At 34.8% G+C, this 19,546-nt stretch overlaps 2 protein-coding genes and 1 pseudogene across 2 annotated transcripts; 2 read left to right on the top strand and 1 right to left on the bottom strand.

Annotated features, from left to right (window-relative positions):
* Positions 1 to 159: 159 nt before the first annotated feature.
* Positions 160 to 3,356, top strand: LOC104235092 (uncharacterized; annotated as a pseudogene).
* LOC104235091 (pyruvate kinase 1, cytosolic-like) lies at positions 2,976 to 13,870 on the bottom strand. The gene is made up of 16 exons (XM_009788770.2): positions 13,697 to 13,870; positions 13,413 to 13,509; positions 12,303 to 12,400; positions 12,031 to 12,186; positions 11,255 to 11,332; positions 10,663 to 10,794; positions 10,277 to 10,357; positions 10,056 to 10,127; positions 9,860 to 9,949; positions 8,314 to 8,458; positions 8,066 to 8,154; positions 6,857 to 6,952; positions 6,669 to 6,736; positions 5,456 to 5,555; positions 4,471 to 4,530; positions 2,976 to 3,359 (listed from the first exon to the last, which is right to left on the bottom strand). The coding sequence occupies exons 1-16, from the start codon at positions 13,763 to 13,765 to the stop codon at positions 3,207 to 3,209; spliced, it is 1,584 nt and encodes a 527-aa protein (XP_009787072.1). The 5' UTR covers positions 13,766 to 13,870; the 3' UTR covers positions 2,976 to 3,206.
* A 2,564-nt stretch (positions 13,871 to 16,434) lies between these two features.
* LOC138869603 (uncharacterized) lies at positions 16,435 to 19,221 on the top strand. The gene is made up of 4 exons (XM_070147233.1): positions 16,435 to 16,769; positions 17,397 to 17,947; positions 18,218 to 18,589; positions 18,920 to 19,221. Exons 1-4 carry the CDS (start codon positions 16,435 to 16,437, stop codon positions 19,219 to 19,221), a joined length of 1,560 nt encoding a protein of 519 aa, XP_070003334.1.
* The last annotated feature ends 325 nt before the right edge of the window (positions 19,222 to 19,546 follow it).

Here is a 19,546-nt window from a genome sequence, read left to right as displayed (position 1 = left end):
AATATTAATATTTATTTTAATATTAATATTCTGTTATTAAGACAAATATTTAATAATATTTCTATTAATATTTTACTATTAACAAATAAATTTGGTCCAAAAAATTAATCAATCAATCATTTGACCAAATCCAAATCCGAAGGCGAGCCGAGCGACGACGACATGAGGCTTGCCTTCTTCAACTCTTTAAGAGCTAGAAGAAGAGCAATTGCTTATATATCCATAAAAAACTTCTTCCTCTTCTAATATGGGACAATGTCCCTTTGTCAAGGGGGGAAACTTAAAATTTCACTCAAAATTTTTATTTTCCTCCATTTCCAATTCACCCTATTTTAAGCATATCATATACTTAAAATCCCAACACATCTATAGTCTAGAATAAGATGTACTGCCTTATTTCATTATTGTTTTGTCAAATCAATTCTATTTCTTAAGCTCTCTTCCTTTTTTGAAAAAAAAAAATTAAAAAATTAGAGCACTCTTCCTATCGTAATGTACGATTTCCTTCAAGTTCTTTTTTTCCTTTTTCCTTTTTGTGGGCTAAGAGTATTCTAATAGAATCTTTTCAAACTCTCCAACCGACTCTTCTCCTCTTTCTTAGTTATTGACCGTGCAAAGCAAGTAAATAAAAACACAAAAAAAGTAAGAAACTAAACTTCATATCTTGTAACTTCCCCGTAATTTAACTCTAATTATCCAAAAACAAAATCCTAAGTCGGTTACAAATTGTGTAGCCACCAAGTAAACCATCATTACATATATAGTAATCCAAAACAAAATTTCAAATCAAAATAGTTCTCACTTCACTGTGCATGGCCCTAAACGTCACTTCATCATAATCACCTTAATTCCTCCTTCAACGTTAGTATCAATTACCTCAACCCTTAGTATCAATAATGGCTCCTCCTCCAATAACAAAAACAACGCCTCAGTACCAAACAAATTGAAATTGTGCATGCGCATACCAAACAAGTTGGAAATGCTCGTGTGCATGGGAATGCGCACGCGAATGCCAAACAAGCGCATGTGAATCCTCACCACAACAAAAACCAATATTATTTTCTCCAATGGGTCTCACAGAGAATTTTTCAGCAACTTCTCTGTCTACTGGAAACCCATGTTTAGATTTCTTCTTTCACGTTGTCCCTAACACCCCACCTCAAGAATTATTGAAAAGATTGGAACTTTCTTGGAAACGTGATGCTTTGACAACCCTTAAGCTTATTTGCAATTTAAGGGGTGTTAGAGGCACTGGCAAATCAGACAAAGAAGGGTTTTATACTGCTTCTTTATGGCTTCACAATTACCATCCTAAAACCCTAGCATGCAATATTAAAGCCATTGCCGATTTCGGGTATTTTAAGGATGTGTTGGAGATTTTGTATAGAATTCTTGAGGGTCATGAAGGTAGAAAGAATGAAAAAGCAGAGTGGATGGAAAAGAAAAGAATTGGTTTTTTGGAGGGTTTAAAGGAGAAAAAAGATAGGGTTCCTAAGGGAAAGGACCAAAGAATTCGACTGAAAAAGACTATGGCTAAGGCAAAGAAATAATTGGACAGATGCACACAAGATTCTGATTTTGAATTCTTGTATGATAGTGTCTCTGGTTTCTTTGCTGATGCTTTGTTGGAAGTAATGAAGTTGTACAATGAGGGGAAGCTTTATGAGCTTAGCCTCGCGGCTAAGTGGTGTCCATCTCTTGATTCATCATATGATAAGTCATTGCTAATGTGTGGAAGTGTTGGAAGAAAATTATTTCCTCGCGATGACTACATTGAATACCAAGATCTTGAAGACGCGCATTATGCTTATCGAGTGAGGGATAGATCGAGGAAAGAAGTACTCGTGCCACTCCACAAGGCATTGGAGATTCCAGAGGTTTATATTTGCGCGAATAAGTGGGAAGAGCTTCCTTATAAACGCGTACCCTCCGTGGCCATGAAATTGTACAAGAATTTGTTCTACAAGCACGATCAAGAACGCTTTCAGCAGTATCTTGAAGATGTGAAGAGTGGGAAAACAACAATAGCTGCTGGTGCTCTGCTTCCACATGAGATAATTGCCTCGTTGAAAGATTCCACGGGGCCGGAAGTTGCAGAGCTTCAATGGAAAAGAATGGTTGATGACTTGGCAAAGAAGGGCAAATTAACAAATTGCATGGCAATTTGTGACGTCTCAGCAAGCATGAATGGAACCCCAATGGAGGTTTGTGTGGCTTTGGGGCTACTTATTTCTGAACTTAGTGAAGAACCTTGGAAAGGAAAATTAATCACATTTAGTAGTAATCCAGAATTACATAAGGTGAAAGGGAAAATTTTGTCAGCGAAGACAAATTTTATTAGGAGAATGGACTGGGGTGGTAATACAGATTTTCAGAAAGTGTTTGATAAGATTCTTGAAGTTGCTGTGAGGGGGAATTTGAGCGAGGACGCGATGATAAAGAGGCTATTTGTTTTCAGTGACATGGAATTTGATGAGGCTTCACCAAGTCCATGGGTGACGGATTATATAGTGATACAAAGTAAGTTTAAGAAAAAAGGCTATAATAAGGTGCCCGAAATTGTGTTTTGGAATTTGAGGGATTCAAAGGCAACACTAGTTCCTAGTAACCAAGAAGGAGTGGCACTTGTGAGTGGATTTTCAAAGAATCTCGTGCCTTTGTTCTTGGAGGAAGGTGGGATTTTGAGCCCAGAAGCTGTAATGATGCAAGCTATTTCTGGTGAAGAGTATCAAAAGCTTCTAGTCTTTGATTGAATTGTTAAAAAAAAGAATTTGAGATTGTGATAAGATGTGCTCTTTAATTTCTATCTATTAATAAGAAATTCAGAGTTCCTATATAGTTGTGTTCATCTTCATGTATTTCGTTTTATTTTCCTTTGACTATTCCTTCTCAGCAAGATTTAAACTGGAAAATATTTCTGTTCCATATAATTGTACTACTGTTATACTAGTTTCCATATTTACACAACATACGGATAAGAAAAAAATGAGATTTATTGAAGAGGAAATCTCCTTAAAAGATAATATTCTTACCATGCAAATTGGTAAATATTACTTACAGTTGATTAGTTCTGTTACAGGAGCAATTATTATAGCCACAGCTCAACCTGGTTTTATAGCTCCAGCAGATAATTTTCATGCATTCTATTAAGCTAAGAATGCTTCTGATGTTATGCAGCCGATTGAAAGATACAAAGATGTACAAACCTAATTCTCAAGCTCAATAATCTTCACCACAGATGAGTCACCAACTTTCTGGAAAACAACAACTCGGTCATGCGGCTTTATAACACCTGCTGTTTTCCCATGGTCCAGTGCAACCTTCAATACTGACTCATCGGTTGCATTTGTGGACTCAGCCTGCAGAAGGAAAGGACAAAGTCAATATTTCGGCCACGACATACCGAACATTCTAACATTAAGAAAGAATGTTACAATAACTATGAAGTTAAGAAGGTCAGAAGGAAGATTATGCACTTCTCAAAGTTTTTTCCCTCTTGTGAACTTTTCCCTTTCTTGATTAAATATAAGTTGATTATATATTACACTTCTAATTTGTATGCTTATCAACCTCTTTCTACATTATCTTTCTTCCTGTTATACTTTTTCTCAGCATAAGTAAACTTTCATTCACCTTTTTCCCTTTCTTTTATTCTTTTACTATTTTTAGCCTTTTTAATTGACCGTTCTGTTAGCTTCACCCTTATATCCGGTGACTGATCCAGTGATACTTGTCTCTTTTCGGTGACTATTCTAGCAGCACGCACACCTCTTTCCGGTGAGTGATCTAGTCAAACTATGCTTTTTCCTAGGGACCGTTCTGACGGCACCACTTTTTTCAAGCCTTTTTCAATCAATAATCAAGTCATTGTTCCACCAGTCAAGTGTTTGTTAGAGCGTGAAATGCTTATGAAGATAATTCCAAATACAAAATCTACATCATCTCTGACAACTACAACTGTCTCACGTATTCCACAGTTAACAAATGAAATCCATGCAGACTTAGCAAAATACAAAACACAATGGAAGATAAAAGATCCATGTAGGCAATATATATACTAACTAGCTGAGATTAAGTCTTACCAATGTTGTTGCATACACATTAGGTGTAAAGTTTGTTAGGAGTCTTTTTAATCTTGTTAAAGATTTGTATATCAATAAAAAATGTAGAGAATTTCAAGTGTTAAAGAACCTAAATATTCAATATTGGAATGAAACGGGTCAACATGGAGCGAAATACATAGTAAGGATTCATAGCCAATCCCAACTAACTTGAATGATGTGTTAGTTGTCGTTCTATTCTCTTACCTTTAATATTTTTCTCACAAGCTCACATAATAATACAGAAACATTTTTAATCACACTTCACAATTTCATGTTTGTTAACGTCATCTTTTAATCAGAATACAGACCTGCAGTAGCTCTAGAAAGAAATCACTTATTTAGGGAGGAACAAAAGAAAAAATCATACTGGATGTCTTGGATCAGCAAGGATGGGGAAAAGCCCTCTGACAATAAGAGACTGCCTAGCCTGTCATTTGAAGTCATCAATGCAATAGCCAAACAAAATCAGTTTCATTTTCTATTTGACAATGATAAAATCATCAATAATAATATGAATTAAAGAATGAAAAAAGAAAAATAAAGCATCAGAAGAAGAGCTTTATTGGCATTGCAAGAAACCTTTTCTTACACTAAGTGTCAGTCTGTGTGATTAAGAAATAGAAGAGAAAAGTTTGCGGTCTAACAGGATTCCACTACTTGCCTCACATCAGAATTAGTGGGTATCTGTTTGAAACGGAGTTCTTGCAAAAGAACAAAAAGTTCTTGCAAACACTTAGAGCCCGTTTGGACATGATAATTTTTTCACTTTTTTTTGAAATCAGTGTCTTGCCCGTAAAATTTTCAATTTTCACTTGAAACTGAATTTTGGAATTTTTCAAAAATTTGAAAAACTCCAAAAAGCTTTTTTTCAAAATTTTCATTCAGATCACTCACAAAACTTCAAAAACAACCCAAAATTATATTCATGTCCAAACACAACTCTAATTTTCAAATACCATTTTTTGAAATTTTACAATTCTTATGTCCAAACGCCCACTTAGTTTCAATTTTTCAAGCAAACACCATCTTAGCATATGGCACATTCATAGAAGGTAGAATGAATCAGATCCATCCTAATATGGATGTCATTATTGAACCATCTAGGAGAAGAATAACATATCATCAATGAGTGAAAGCAGATGCACTATATTTTGTTGGCAACGAATCCATAGAGCAGGAGCTTGACTTGTGATATGATAGGTATAATAAGATGCAGACTTGCTGATATATATAGGTATAATAAGATGCACCTTAATTAAATTCAGTTTGGTCGGGTAACATGATGAGAAAAACTATTTACATATAAGTTGAAAAATACCTAAAAAGAAAGTCCTTTATGAAACATTGATTACCTGAAATGCACCACTGAATGTCCACCGAAGCTGGTTCGTCTTGAGACGAGGGATGACAACAGACAATACTGGCATCGGTGGCCTATACTTAGCTATCAATCTGCGTTATCAGTAAAAGGTTATCAATTAAATTTCTTGCACCATACAAAGTGGCATGCTTTTGCTGGCTTGTGGTTAAAGAGGCTGTTCTAACACATGACAGTCTGATGCAGAGTGATACAATTGTGTTCTAAATGCTTTTTGTGTGGGAGTGACATGGAAACAAATAGTCATCTGTTTATCCATGGCAGAGTTACCAGTACTCTGTGGCAACTCTTTATGAGTATGAAAGGACTCAGATGCCTAGGAAAACTGCCGAGTTGTTAGCATGCTGGAATGATCCAGACAATTTGTGAGACAGAAAAGATGGTGGAGAATTATCCCAGCATGCATCTGGTGGACAATATGGAGGGAAAGAAATTCAAGGTGTTTCGAAGATTTAGCTAACTCCGAACAGAAGATCTAGATGAATTGTATATTTTTGTTTCACTTTTGGTGAAAAGAGACCCTAGTAGAAGATGTAGATTCAGTAATTGACATCATTGGGGCATTGTAACTAGTACAGGACTAGGTTTTGCCTTTTGGGTTTCCTGTATTTGGTTCCTCTTAGCAGAGTCTTTGTGTTTATAACTTGTTTGGCCAAGCTGCAAAAATCAACTTATTTTGAGAAGTGCTTTTCTCAAAAGGACTTTTGGGGAGAAGCAGTTTGTGTTTGGATAATTAATTTGAAAAGCATTTCTGAGCAGCAATTAGTGTTTCGCCAAGCTTTTAAAAACTGCTTCTATTTTCTCAAAAGTGCTTTTCAAAAAAGTGCTTTTGGAGAGAAGTTACTTTTCTGCTTCTCAAAAAAGCTTCTGCTTCTACTCAAAAACACTTTTTTTTTCTTCTTAAAGCTTGGCCAAACACTTCAATTTTCGGAAAAAAATACTTTTAAAAAAAAAAAGTGCTTTTGGCTTAGGAGAAGCTTGGCCAAACAGGCTATTACTCTTTTGAAAATTTATATAAAATCTGTTACCTTCTTCCAAAAAAGAAAAGTGACGCCATTCTCTGGTGAGAAGGCCTGGTAGAGATGTCTTTGACAAGAAACATAATTTGCATCAAAGCATAGCAAATATGATGGTCGGGGAGAGGGAGGGAGAGAGAGAGAGAGAGAGAGAGAGAGAGAGAGAGAGACCTCGCAGCTCTCCCTGAAGAAGTGAAGCAGATAATAACAGACGCCTTGACCTTGATGGCAGCACGTACCTGAATCAAACAAAAGTAGTGCAGACAGTATTCATGTCAATACCAGAGTCTTGAAGTCTATGACACTGTTTCCCTCCAGCCTAACGAAAAGGCTCAATATGAGCAGTAGAAACAACATACCGCAGAGGAAGCAATAGATTCCAAGTGAGTCATTGGTTCTCCAACATACTTAACAGCCCTCTTAAAGTAGACATCTTGATTATAAACCTTTTCCGCCTGGAAAAAGGAACTAACGTGAGCAGCAAAATTTACAAAAGAATCTCAGAATTATCATCTGACTACATTGGAATCAACAAGACATCGCCTTTGGATGGCATAGGGTGCATTTTAAGGCAAATATGAACCGAAAAGAAAAGATTATGCCGCAATATCAGCCTTAACACCGATTGCTTACGGATTTGTTCCTCTCCCGTGCCATTTTGGCTAAATACAAACCCGACTAGAAAAAACGTACTGGCTTAACCAGCAAACCATTAACCAGACTCACAACCTATAGTTAGTTCATTCATCTCCTCCCCGACAAAATGTGGTAGAAAATACACTCGAACCATGGTTCCAAGTTTGAAATTGAGCTTCTTTCAGTATTTCTCTTATTTGGAAAGTGAAATTCATCACTGAAGAGGTCCTTAAAAGACAATTAGATGGTGAATATATGTCCCTGTAAATACATTTCCTAATTCATAATTTCTTCCATAGCTGCATGCCTAATTCACATCATGACAGCAACCGATCCCAAAACTTGCACCGAGCAAGGGCTATTTAAGATTATTTACTGGTTATATGGCCCATGTTTATGCTGGAAAAATAGATGTGCATGTGAACCTATCCATGTAACTTTGATGTTAAGTCTTTTCCGCTTATGAACTGAAATCCTATCAAACATCTGGAACTTCCGCTGTACATGATCAAAGTGATCATGGCGCACTCAATATCACTTTCGGCCGTTAGGGGGATATGCTTTAGAATATTAATCCGACCTTCAAAAGGAATATAACTTCAACCATTCCACCAATAAAGAATAAACATTGAATTCAACATAATTGTGCTTGCTGTGCGGTAAAATCAAGATCAAGTCAACATAGCTTTTACTTTTTATGGCATCAATACAGCCGAAAAGATACAGTAGTCTATTAACTATTATTTCTGATATTAGATGTACTTTGCACTCCATAAATATCACTTCTTAAATCTTACCAAAAATGTGAGATCAAGTCAGAAGATTTCAGTAGAAATTGTACTCCAAAGGTAGATCAGGGTGTCCATCGACAATTAAAATATTCAAAATGGTGGCATAAGCCATGTGTAGAACAGCAACGAGGTAAGACTTACCTCTGCACAAATTTTACCAACAATAGAAATAGTCTCAACAGGATATAGGCCTCTCAAGGTCTCTGCACCTAGAAGAATTGCATCACTACCTGGGATGAAAAAAAAATGATAAGAAGAATCTCACATACGAGGCCAAAAAGATACGTTTATACCTGCCACAAGTATTTAGCATATATCCAATGTTGTTCACATAGGAATCTAGTATATCAAATTAATGTGATAATAGGCTTGTCAAAGACAGAAGCTACCATCCAATACAGCGTTGGCAACATCTGTTGCCTCAGCACGAGTGGGTCGCAAGTTATCAGTCATACTGTCCACAACACGAGTTACCACAGCAGGCTTCCCAGCCATATTGCACTTGTGAACAGCTGCCTTTTGAAATAGGAACACCTGGTAATTAATAGAATTTGGTTAGAATAAAAGGAGTCCATACTATGATAACTGCAAAAGTGACACAATCAATGGAAAGGGCAGCATCAATCTAATGAAACAAAGAAAAATGCAACACTAGACCCATCAGGCACTATTCAATTGCACGTAATTATTCAAATATATCGTGAGCCCCCGTATAGTTCTGCAAAAGGACTTTCTTTTAATGTGCATCGCCTCATCTCTTCTCTATCTTGAAAATAGTAGCAAATCAGTGGTCGACCTTTATATAGCATAAAACGTTTTATGAGGCTCACCATTACTCTTCTTGATACAACTTTTCCATATTCTATTCCCGATAAGAACTCCATATTACTCATTCAAGCTAGTATTTGATTATAGAAAATGTGTGATAATGAGCTAACTTCGATGAATTAAAGTCAAGCTCCATCAATAGAGAATTTGAATTCCAGCTTGTTATTAGGTGCAACAACTGTTCCCTATTGTAATAAATGAGAAGAAAACACAAATTGACGATGTTGTTTTGGCTTGGCTTTGTTAGATGTCATTCTCTAATGTAACTACAAGTTGAACCTCTCCCCCACTCCATATATAGTGAATGTCACTGAAAACATCAACTATAACAACTACCAAGAAGCAAGAGTGACCTCCTCGAGAATTCTGCAAGTGGAAAGATGAAAGGTATCTGGGAATTAAGAGTCAGGAATGGAAGATTCTGACACCAAACTATCAATCATTACATGTTATTAAGATACTATTCAGGAGTCGTTTTGCTCCATTTTTTACCCAGAAAACACATTAAAATTATATAACCGGCTCATTATATGTTGCCTCAACATTTCAGAATGTGTTCGGATATTATGGCTTAAATGGGAGCCTTTGGTCATTTAGCCCGCTTGTTGAACACCGTTTGGCTTTTTTTTTTTTTTTTTTTGTGGGGGGTGGGGGGGGGGGGGTTTCAACCTTTGATTTGAAGTTTGAGTGCAAAACATTTTTATGGTAGATTATAACATTTTTCTTGAATCGATAACAAAAAAGGAGTCATGGATAATCGCCCTCTCTAGGAAAGAGATTGGTGCAGATGAAACAGTGTGACATCTAAGCACAGATCAATTCATTAAACTATCTGAAGGCATAACATATTTTAGTATTCTACTTTAGAGAATAGTGACTCATGGATATACCATCAAAAAGGCCCCCACTCATAATCCAAAATATTACTTTTCATCCCTACTGGACAATTCACTCACATCCACCCAAAACATTCTCTGTACCATTTGGTGTTTGAATTAGTAGATCGTTTAAATGTCCATTAATGGTATGCCACTTTAATGAGGGGCCTGTTTATTGTCGGCAACAATATCATATGTCATCGAAAAGACTGAGGAGAATTAACTGGACCTTCTCAGGCGGTAGATCTATCCCTAAATTTCCACGAGATAGAATGATGCCATCAGCTTCTCTGAGAATCTCGTCAAAGTTGGCCATTCCCTACAAGCAAATGCAAGGGAAATTTTACACGAACTGCAATATCAAATCAATACTACCATGCAGTTTTTTCTATGAATAAATCCCAAAGTATCCAACGGGTACTGACCTCCACATTTTCTATCTTCGCAAAAATCTGTGTTTGATTTAGATCACCCAACTTAGATAGAAATTCACGAGCCTGAACAAGAACATGAAGAACCGCTAGATTGTTATAGATATATTTATTCACTTCTGAAGCAATAGCATCGGATAAGTCTAGATCTTACATAGGCAAGGGAAATGCTGAAAGTAATAAAGCGAAAAGTAGAACTTTATAAATGGCCTTACATGTCGAACATCTTCGGCATGTCGTGTGTATGACAGTGAAAGGATATCTATTTTGTTCCGAAACGCCCAGGTGCTTATAACCTAAAATTATTGCAGGATATCCAGCAGAAAATTTACAGTCAGATTGACTAGAGAATATCATAGTTCTAAAAGAAATTTGGCCAATAAGTTCTGCAGAGTTGATTTTTAAACTGGACAATGTGAACCTAAACGAGCAAACAAATTTCCATTTGCCATTCCCAAAGTAACCATAAGCATTTGCTTTTTCTTACTGCCTACACAAAATATACTTGGAGTCTCTCAGGCCAATTTGATGTGGCATAAACTTAAAAAGTGTGAAAGGCTAATTGGAGAATGATAGTCTTTGATATTAGGTAACAACAGACCTTCTTATCTTTGTCAGTGAGAGTTGGCAAATCAATACGGATCTGGGAGACATGTAACGTGTACAATGGTCCGGCCAAGGTTGCAGAATTTTTAATCAAGCAAATGACATCCTCTCCTTTCACCTCTGTAACCTGCAAAATGGGGAACTCTTAAGATCAGAAATTACCTAGTTTAACATCGGCCACATGCTGCACATCTCTTTCACAAGGATTCCTGCATCAGCAGAAAGTCTAAATGGAAGGCCCATGTAACTCTATGAATACCAACACTATGCTGTCACAAGTGAAAGCAAAGTACCATACTGTGTAGCATTGGCGCTCTCTCTCTCTCTCTCTCTCTCTCTCTCTCACGCACATAGATGCACGCTCTCACACATACACACACAATATTTTTCATTTTGTTGAATTGATACAAGGCATGCTGTTTCCACACACACACACATTATTTTGGTGTTGTTGTGTGTTGCGGAAAGGGGTAGAGGGGAATGCACAGTGATCAGTGACAAAGTTTTCTCAATTTTCTGAAATGAAATAAAAAAGATCATCTCGCGGGTTCAAACATTTTAAAAATTATTCGTCAAGGCCGCCTCACCTCTAGCCATACTGAGGTAGTCTCACTTCCCGTAAACAAGTACTGACCAATGAAAATAGTATCTCCATTCTTCACTGACTGCAAAGATATGAAAATTTAGCATCAGAACATGTCATGGTTCATGCAAACAAATGCAAAGACGTGAACTAAAATAAAGATGCTTCTACGTTTATGGTCTCAGATGTATTTTCCAGCTACCACTCTAACTTTTGAGGTTGGATTTTATGCTTGATCCACGCGCCATCAGTTGATTCTCCAATTCTGCAAAATCCTCGGCCTCCTTAATCCAATATGTCTCTTGATCACTAACCCCTAGGGATAATACTACATCCTTGGTTTAGGTCCACAATGCTAACCTCCATCCAAATTAACAGACCCCATCTGCTGATGTTCACAAAAGGGATCACCTAACCTAAATTTCCGTGGATACAAACAACAACAACAACAAACCCAGTGTAATCCCACAAAGTGAGGTCTGGGAGGGGTAGAGTGTACGCAGACCTTACCTCTACCTTGTGAAGGTAGAGAGGTTGTTTCCGTTAGACCTCAGACTAAATTTCTGTGGATAAAAAGTAAAAAGTCCCAATGTTAGAATTAACATGATGTGAATGGAACCAGTCTAAAATCTTCTCCTCCTGCTATTGTTTCCCGTAAAAATCAATTCAATCTCTATTGTAGTGTAATATATGTAGTGCCAAAGGAAACCTGGGAGATGCAGTTCCAATAAACTTCCAAAAAAGGACACATGTAGTCTCTTTTGCCTCTGTGAAATTCACCTTTGATAGGCCACTAAAATTTATAGGCAGTAGATTTGAAGTAGCCTCTTTATCTTGATCAGGTGTCAGGACAACTAAGGAATCTGCCTGAAGTGAAATTGGGTTTTCGCTCTTATTGACAACTTGTAGTTCAGGACCACCAGTGTCTAGCATAACCTGAAAAGAGAAGGAGAATAGTTGACCATAACCAATTTTAGAAGTTAAAATATTTATGGTCATATATAAAACAGAGAAGTTCAACTTGGTATGAATAGCAGGAGCAATGAGCTTACTGCACAGAGCTTCTTTGAGCTTTTGATAGCTGCCTTTAGATTTTCCAATGTCTCTTGGTGAAATTCTGCATCACCCCATGAAAAGTCGAATCGTGCCACTAATATACACAACAAGAAAAGTATTTGCTCAGTGGTTCAATGGTCTTGATCAGCTTAGTTCCAACCATTCAGCTTCTTTCAAGCTGAAGGAGCACATGAAAGGCTACTAAACAAGCTTTTGGAAAACACCAATTTCCTATATATTCTACCAATCAGTTCAGAGCTGACCTATATGACTAGTTATATTTCCCTTCCCTGAATCATATCTAACCGTACGTGGTAGGATGTAAGAAGCAAGTATGTTTACAAATGTAAAGCAGGTAACTTGTGAGAATATTATCCATAGTTTTACTTACATTACAGAGAAATCCTTTCATTTATCAGATAAAAACAACTATAACAACAACAACATCAACAACAATATTTTTGTTTATACAATATATAAAATGCCAAAGTCTAAGCAACCAAGGGTGTGGCATATTGGTAGGCCCTTTAGTGTCAACCTCTCACACCTCCTCACCGGGACGTCTGTGCTCTCCTCCTTACATGACCAAACCACCTAAGCCACGCTTCCCGCATCTTGTTCTCAATAGGGGCCACAACCACCTTGTCGCGAATAACCTCATTTCTAATCGTATCTAACCTGGTAAGCCCGCATATCCATCTCAACATCCTGATCTCTGCTACCTTTATCTTCTGGACATGAGCGATCTTGACTGGCCAACACTCAGCCCTATGACTTGCTATTTTCTTTGTTTTTGGAGTTCTTTTTAATTTCAATTATTTCATCAAAAATATTCATTTTAATTACTCAAATTGCCAATTTAACACTACATACGCATCAACTCTGCCACCATAGCTAGTGATAAATATGATATGCTTCCTTTTCATTTCATGTAAATCCATTTGACTAATCATAGGGTTTAAGAAAGAAATGAACACTTTTGAAACTTTTGGTCTTAAATATGAGAAGTACAATTTAAACTGTTTTCAAATTTAAAAATGAAAAATGATCATTCTTTTTATTAAAAAGGAAATATGGTCACATAAACGGAATGGAGGGAGTAGTACCAGACATTCCTGCTTTGAGGCAACAAGAGATAATCTCTACCGAACGTGATTTCGGACCAAGCGTGCCGACAATTTTTGTCATTGCTGGAAAAAAAGTCTGCAAAAAACAATAATCACTTCAATCTCATATCCTCCACAGCACATTATGGAAAAAAATAATTCTCGGAATAAACACAAATTCTACAACTAAAGAGCTTCATAAAACCTAAATTAACCAATATTATGAAGTTACAGAAAATCAATTAATCAAACAAGTCAAAATTCTAATAGTAGAATTTACTCACAGGCTTCGATGGCTCGAGAATTGAAGCCATCCGAATAGGTTCTTCTAGAAGCAAGTTCGTGGAATGCATTTTTTCCGGTAGCCGGTCACTGCAACTGAGCTTAGAGAGCTTAGAGTACAGTACAATAATGGAGGTACAGAAAATAGTACAATAATGGTAGCAAAAATGCTTTTGGAAAGAGAGGACGGGAAATGGATATTTAAATAACTTTTCGACTTCTCAAAGGCCATTTTAGATTCAATTTTTTTTTTTTTTTGAAAAAACAAAGCCAAAATATATGGTAAAACAGAAGCTTTTAACTTTTTTTTAAATAAAATATATATTTAAACATAATTTTAATTTTAAAAAATTATTTTTTTTCAAGTTTCAATTAAATCTATGTTCAAATACTAACTTAGTTTTTTTTTATAGTGAAGTGTAATATATCTTTTTAGACTATCGATATATTTTAAATATGTAATAACAAATTAGTGTAGTATTATTTTTTATTAGGTAGTTAAATTCAAGATTTAAACTTAATGAGTTAAGCTTTTAAGATTCTTAGAAGTTCTCAATACCAAAATTATGTGTTTATATTTAATATTTATTAAGATTTTAGTAAATCATATATATATTCCGTGTCGAAAGTATTTCAGATAAATTCGTAACTAAAAGGCTACATCCGACTCTGAGTAGTTATTAGTTTTGTTAGGTTTTTAATAGTATTTATTATAAGAATTTACTTAATTAATTTATGAGTGATCTGATATATTTAATAGTATATTTTAATACACAATATACATAAAAATAAAAAGTAATTTTTGGAGGAAAATATGTGGAATTAACATGGTTGGAGCTATGTGGCCACTGATGTAGGTGGAGTTAGCACCTGTCACTATTCAGGACAGATTGTGGGCTCACGCTACTCTATAAATGCTTTTATTTTTTTCCTTAAGATAGCAAATAAGGAATCCTTTGTGTGATGTGTAATAAAAGTCGTGCTCTTGAAAGGTGAAGAAACTGCTTTCCATTTTTAGTACAAAGTTATGCAAAACATCATAAATAAATAAATAAAACACACGGTTTTATTGCGAATGGTTTTGAATAAGGAAAGTTCGATACGAGCATAATAGGAGGTGAACGACTAAATACTTGTTTGTTTATATCAACTTTATAAATACATGACATATGTCTTTACAAATATATATATTCTGGCCTTATTTTATTATTTAACCATGATAAATTAGTTTGTTAGATGTAAATATCTGGTGTGAATAAATTTTTATCTTAGTCATATCGACCTTCTTAGATTCAGGGGCGGATGCAGTGTTTGATTACGGGTTCAATTAAATCCATAACTTTCAACGCAGAGTAAAAATTTATAGTGAAAATTCATTAAAATTACAACAAAAAAAAGTAGATATGAACTCATAACTTTAAAAATATAATAGGTTCAATGCTAAAAACCTTAAAAATTGAACTCATAGGATTTAAATCTTGGATTCGCGCCGAGCAAATAAAGCATTTGCTTTTGGGGCCCCAAAAAATTAGTTTTCCAGTAATTAATTTTTTAGCTTAATCTTTTAATAGAAAATATTGGATTTGGTAGTGAAAAGAGTACAAAACTTTTATAAGAAAGGAAAGAAGTGGCCAAAAAGGACAAGTTCTAAAAGGAGATACGGATATTACATTTCGTTTTCATTTTTAAGGTCATATTTTCCTAATTTCTCTTTGTAATTATGCCTTTTCTCTTCTTTTCATATATGCGCTACATATTTGTCAAACAGAAAAATTAAAGCACGTTGAATAACTTGAACTGCAATTCTATTTCATTCTTTTGAAAGTTCTCAAGCATATCAAAGTAAACAAAGTAAAATTAACTTATTTTGTTATCAATTATCAACTTCTAAAATTAGATTTTATTATTATAACTTTTATTGTCTTTTTAATGTGATATTTTTATTTTCTATATGTCTATTTCATAGGTATATATTATTATTTTATTATATAATAAAGTAGAATTTAAATATGTGAACAAGAAAAACTGAATCACGTGCATCTCAAAACTCAAAAAAAAATTAAAAAATTGAAACTTTGATATAATTACCACAAATGTGTTATTGGTAATTTTTAACAAACAATAAAATACTAAATTAAAAAATATAGACTGTCTTTTTAAAATAAACATGTCCTTATTCATTTGAGTTAAATGATAATGAATCCAAAAAGGAGAAAAAGAAAAAAAAATATATAAAAGGATTAACCTTACTATCAATTAATAAATTATTATTAGAAAAAAAGTTTGATTATATTTCAACTTTTGACCCAAAAAGCAAGAAAAATGTAGAGCAAACTTCATTTGTAGCCACTAGGGCCAAACTTATATCACCCGATAGTCACAAAATAACCCCTTACAAGTAATAGCCTCAAAACAATAACAAAGGCTAGCAACTGACAAAGCTGCAACTATACGCTCAACGCAAACGAAAGGAAAGCAGTCCTAATCGATTTTGTATCCTAAATTCAAGCGTTCAGTATGGGATCTTCAACCTCCAAACACTATAAAAGTCGCCCAATTATTCACATTGTGAAAAAAAATTCTAGGGTTTCTGAAGATTAAATCCAGAGAAGAGCTCCCAAAATTCACGCTGAAATTCAAAGTTTTTGCACAATTGCTGCCTACAATCAGCTTAATAGAGCTGAGATTTTGTTCTTAAATTATGAAATTGATACAAAATCGACAAAGTCAACTAATGTCTATGGAGATTGTGAATGTTGGAACTACCGTTCCAACTTTGATTCCGATTTTACTTCAATACAGTGGTGAATGGGTAAGTGAGAGTAAATTTGTTAATTTCCTTATTAATGGTGTGTTGATCAATTCGGACTGTAGCTATGATTATTTTGTTGATGAGATATACAAGCAATTGGGTAAAGATTCAATTACGAGTGCAATGGAGATAAAATATACAGTGAAGGATGGCTATATAGCAATTCCAATATACAATGATATGAGTGTGCGCTTGTATATGGAGATGAAAAAGAAAAACCTGGATATCACTGAATATCCATTATGCATAACATTGAAAATTGTGTATTCAAGTGTTGAATGCTCATATTCAAGTTCATACTTGGGTGACAACTTACTCGCAATCAGTTAGAAACTTACTCGCAACAACTTCAGTTGGTTTACAATGTCAGAACGTAGAAGAAGTATACAGAACTAATATTGTTGAGATGATGGATAATCATGTAAAGGAAGACAAAATTGAGATATTGAAGGGAAATTGTATAATAAACAATCCACAACATGAAGAAATTACAAAAGGTCAGTTGTATTGGGACAAAGATACACTCATTAGTGTAATGAAGCACTACGCAATACGAGAAAAATGTTAATTTATAGTGGATAAATCATCTACAACAAGGTATGATTTCTACTTATGAGATTGCACTTCTCTGTAATTTTTTGTATACAGATCTGTATAAAAAATGTATAATTATTGTATAGTGAGATTGCACTTCTTTGTAATTTTTTATATACAGATCTGTATAATATATAGTGAGATTGCACTTCTCTGTATTTTTTTGTATACTGATCTGTATAAAAAAATGTATAATTATTGTATAGTGAGATTGCATATGTATACTGCTTGTTTATTTGAGACACAAGTGTAAAAATCTGAAGGAATGCATTATCATAACACTATATTTTAAATAGGTATTGTCTTACATGCGTGGATGAAAGTTGCAAATGGAGTCTTAGATCTTCAAGTCTACACAAATCAAATGTCTTTAAGGTTAGACAGTTCAATCATGTTCACACTTGCCCAGAGATGAGTAGACTATTTTCACAACGTCATGCTACTTCGTCAGCCATTACAAAAATGATTTGCAATAAATATGCCAATCTAAAAACAATATACACTTCGGCAGACATCATGAGCGACATGAAACAACAGTATGGGTTTAATATGAGTTACGTAAAAGCTTATAGAACAAAAGAAAAGGTGCTTGAACTACTAAGAGGGATACCACGCGAATCTTATAGAAAACTGTCGGGTCACTTGTATATGATAAATATGACAAATCCTGGTTCTGTCACAATGTTACATAAATCAGAGGACAGGCGCTTCATGTATGTTTTTGTCGCACTAAATGCATCAATTATAGGATGGAAATATTGTTACCCTATTGTAGTGGTTGATGGGACATTCCTCAAATTATCACACAGAGGAACAATGTTAACAGCTAGCGCACAAGATGCGGCAGGTGAATATATTGCAGACTCGTATAATAATTATATATGGTATATATAGTTCTTATCTGTGTATAACAAAAATAACATGTGGATGCTTTCTTATTTGCTTAACCAGGTAAAATTTTTACACTAGCATACGCTGTTGTAGATTTTGAAAATGATGCTTCTTGGGAATGGTTTTTTTGAAATGTTTAGATAGGCTTTTGGGGAAAGGGAAAGGATGTGCATCGTATCGGATCGCCATGCAAGCATATTGAGGGGTGCTTCGATTGTGTATTCAGGGGTATCTCACTGTGTATGCATCTTTCATCTTTGGAATAACATAAAGAAGCAGTTCAAGAAGAACTATGACCGGCTGAGGGAAGTATTTTTTGCAATGGCCAGAGCATACAAAATTGAAGATTTTAATCGCCTCATGCAAGATATGAACAACATTGATAAGAGGGTAAGGGGTTACCTATTCCAAGTTGGTTATGAAAAGTGGTCTATAGTGCATTCTACTGTTAATAGATCCATGGTGATGACTTCAAATATTGCCGAATCATTCAATGCAAGGAACAGAGAGGCAAGAGAGCTACCAATCATGAGTTTGCTAGATTATATGATGAATTTAGTTATGGAATGGAATAATACAAATAGAATAACTGCAATGAGTACATTTATTGGCATAGGAAAAAAATATCATGAAGTACTGAAGGAAAATAGCTATTTGTCGCAGAAGATGACTGTAAATATTCTTTTATCATGTCTTACTTCATACGCCGGAGTAACATACTTTGACAAAAAATGCTTTAATACTTGTCATATCCCTGTTTTAGTTTTACTAGTGATATCTATTTAAATTTAGGTGAAGCCTTCAACCGATTATGTATATGTAGTAATGGATGTTGAACAAAGGCGGAACATAGTCTGCATGCAAAAAAGAGAATGCTCGTGCAAATGATTTCAAGTGGATGAGATTCCTTGTCCACATGCTATGGCAGTATTGGACTACACACACATGGAAGCACCCAAATATTGTTCTGCCTATTACACCAAGGAATACTTCAATAAGACATATGAAGTGTCAGTTAATCCACTTCCTGATGAAACTACATGGGACCTTCCAATAGAGATGTTAGATAATGTGGTCCTACCACCGATAGTGAAGGGCAAATCAGGAAGACCGACGAAGTCGCGACGCAAAGGACTTTATGAATATCTGTATATTGAAACTGTTACAAGTAGACTGTGTGGAAAACAAGGACATAACAGAAGAACATGTAGGAATGCTCAAGACAACTAGTAGATGCTGCTACATTGATTTAGTATTTTGTAACATTTTTTTTGAATATTACAATTAAAATATTGGGAAAATAATGAGATTTGCAATCAGATTCTCTCTGATGTATGAATTAAGATGCTACTTTTTGTCATAATGAAAGTATTGGTAGAAGTTTTATTTCAAATACTATTATGGATGTCACTATACAAAAAAATATAGAAAATAGATGATAATATACAAAAAAAGACTGTTACTATACAAAAATATACAAAATAGATTGTCACTATACAATTTATATGTAATATTTTGTTCCTATACAAAAAAAAAATACAAAATAAACTATAGA

The sequence above is a fragment of the Nicotiana sylvestris genome, chromosome 5 (assembly GCF_000393655.2).
Source record: "Nicotiana sylvestris chromosome 5, ASM39365v2, whole genome shotgun sequence".
NCBI classification, from domain to species: domain Eukaryota; kingdom Viridiplantae; phylum Streptophyta; class Magnoliopsida; order Solanales; family Solanaceae; genus Nicotiana; species Nicotiana sylvestris.
Note: the sequence above shows the minus strand (reverse complement) of the source record. Positions and strands in the feature narration are given on the sequence as shown.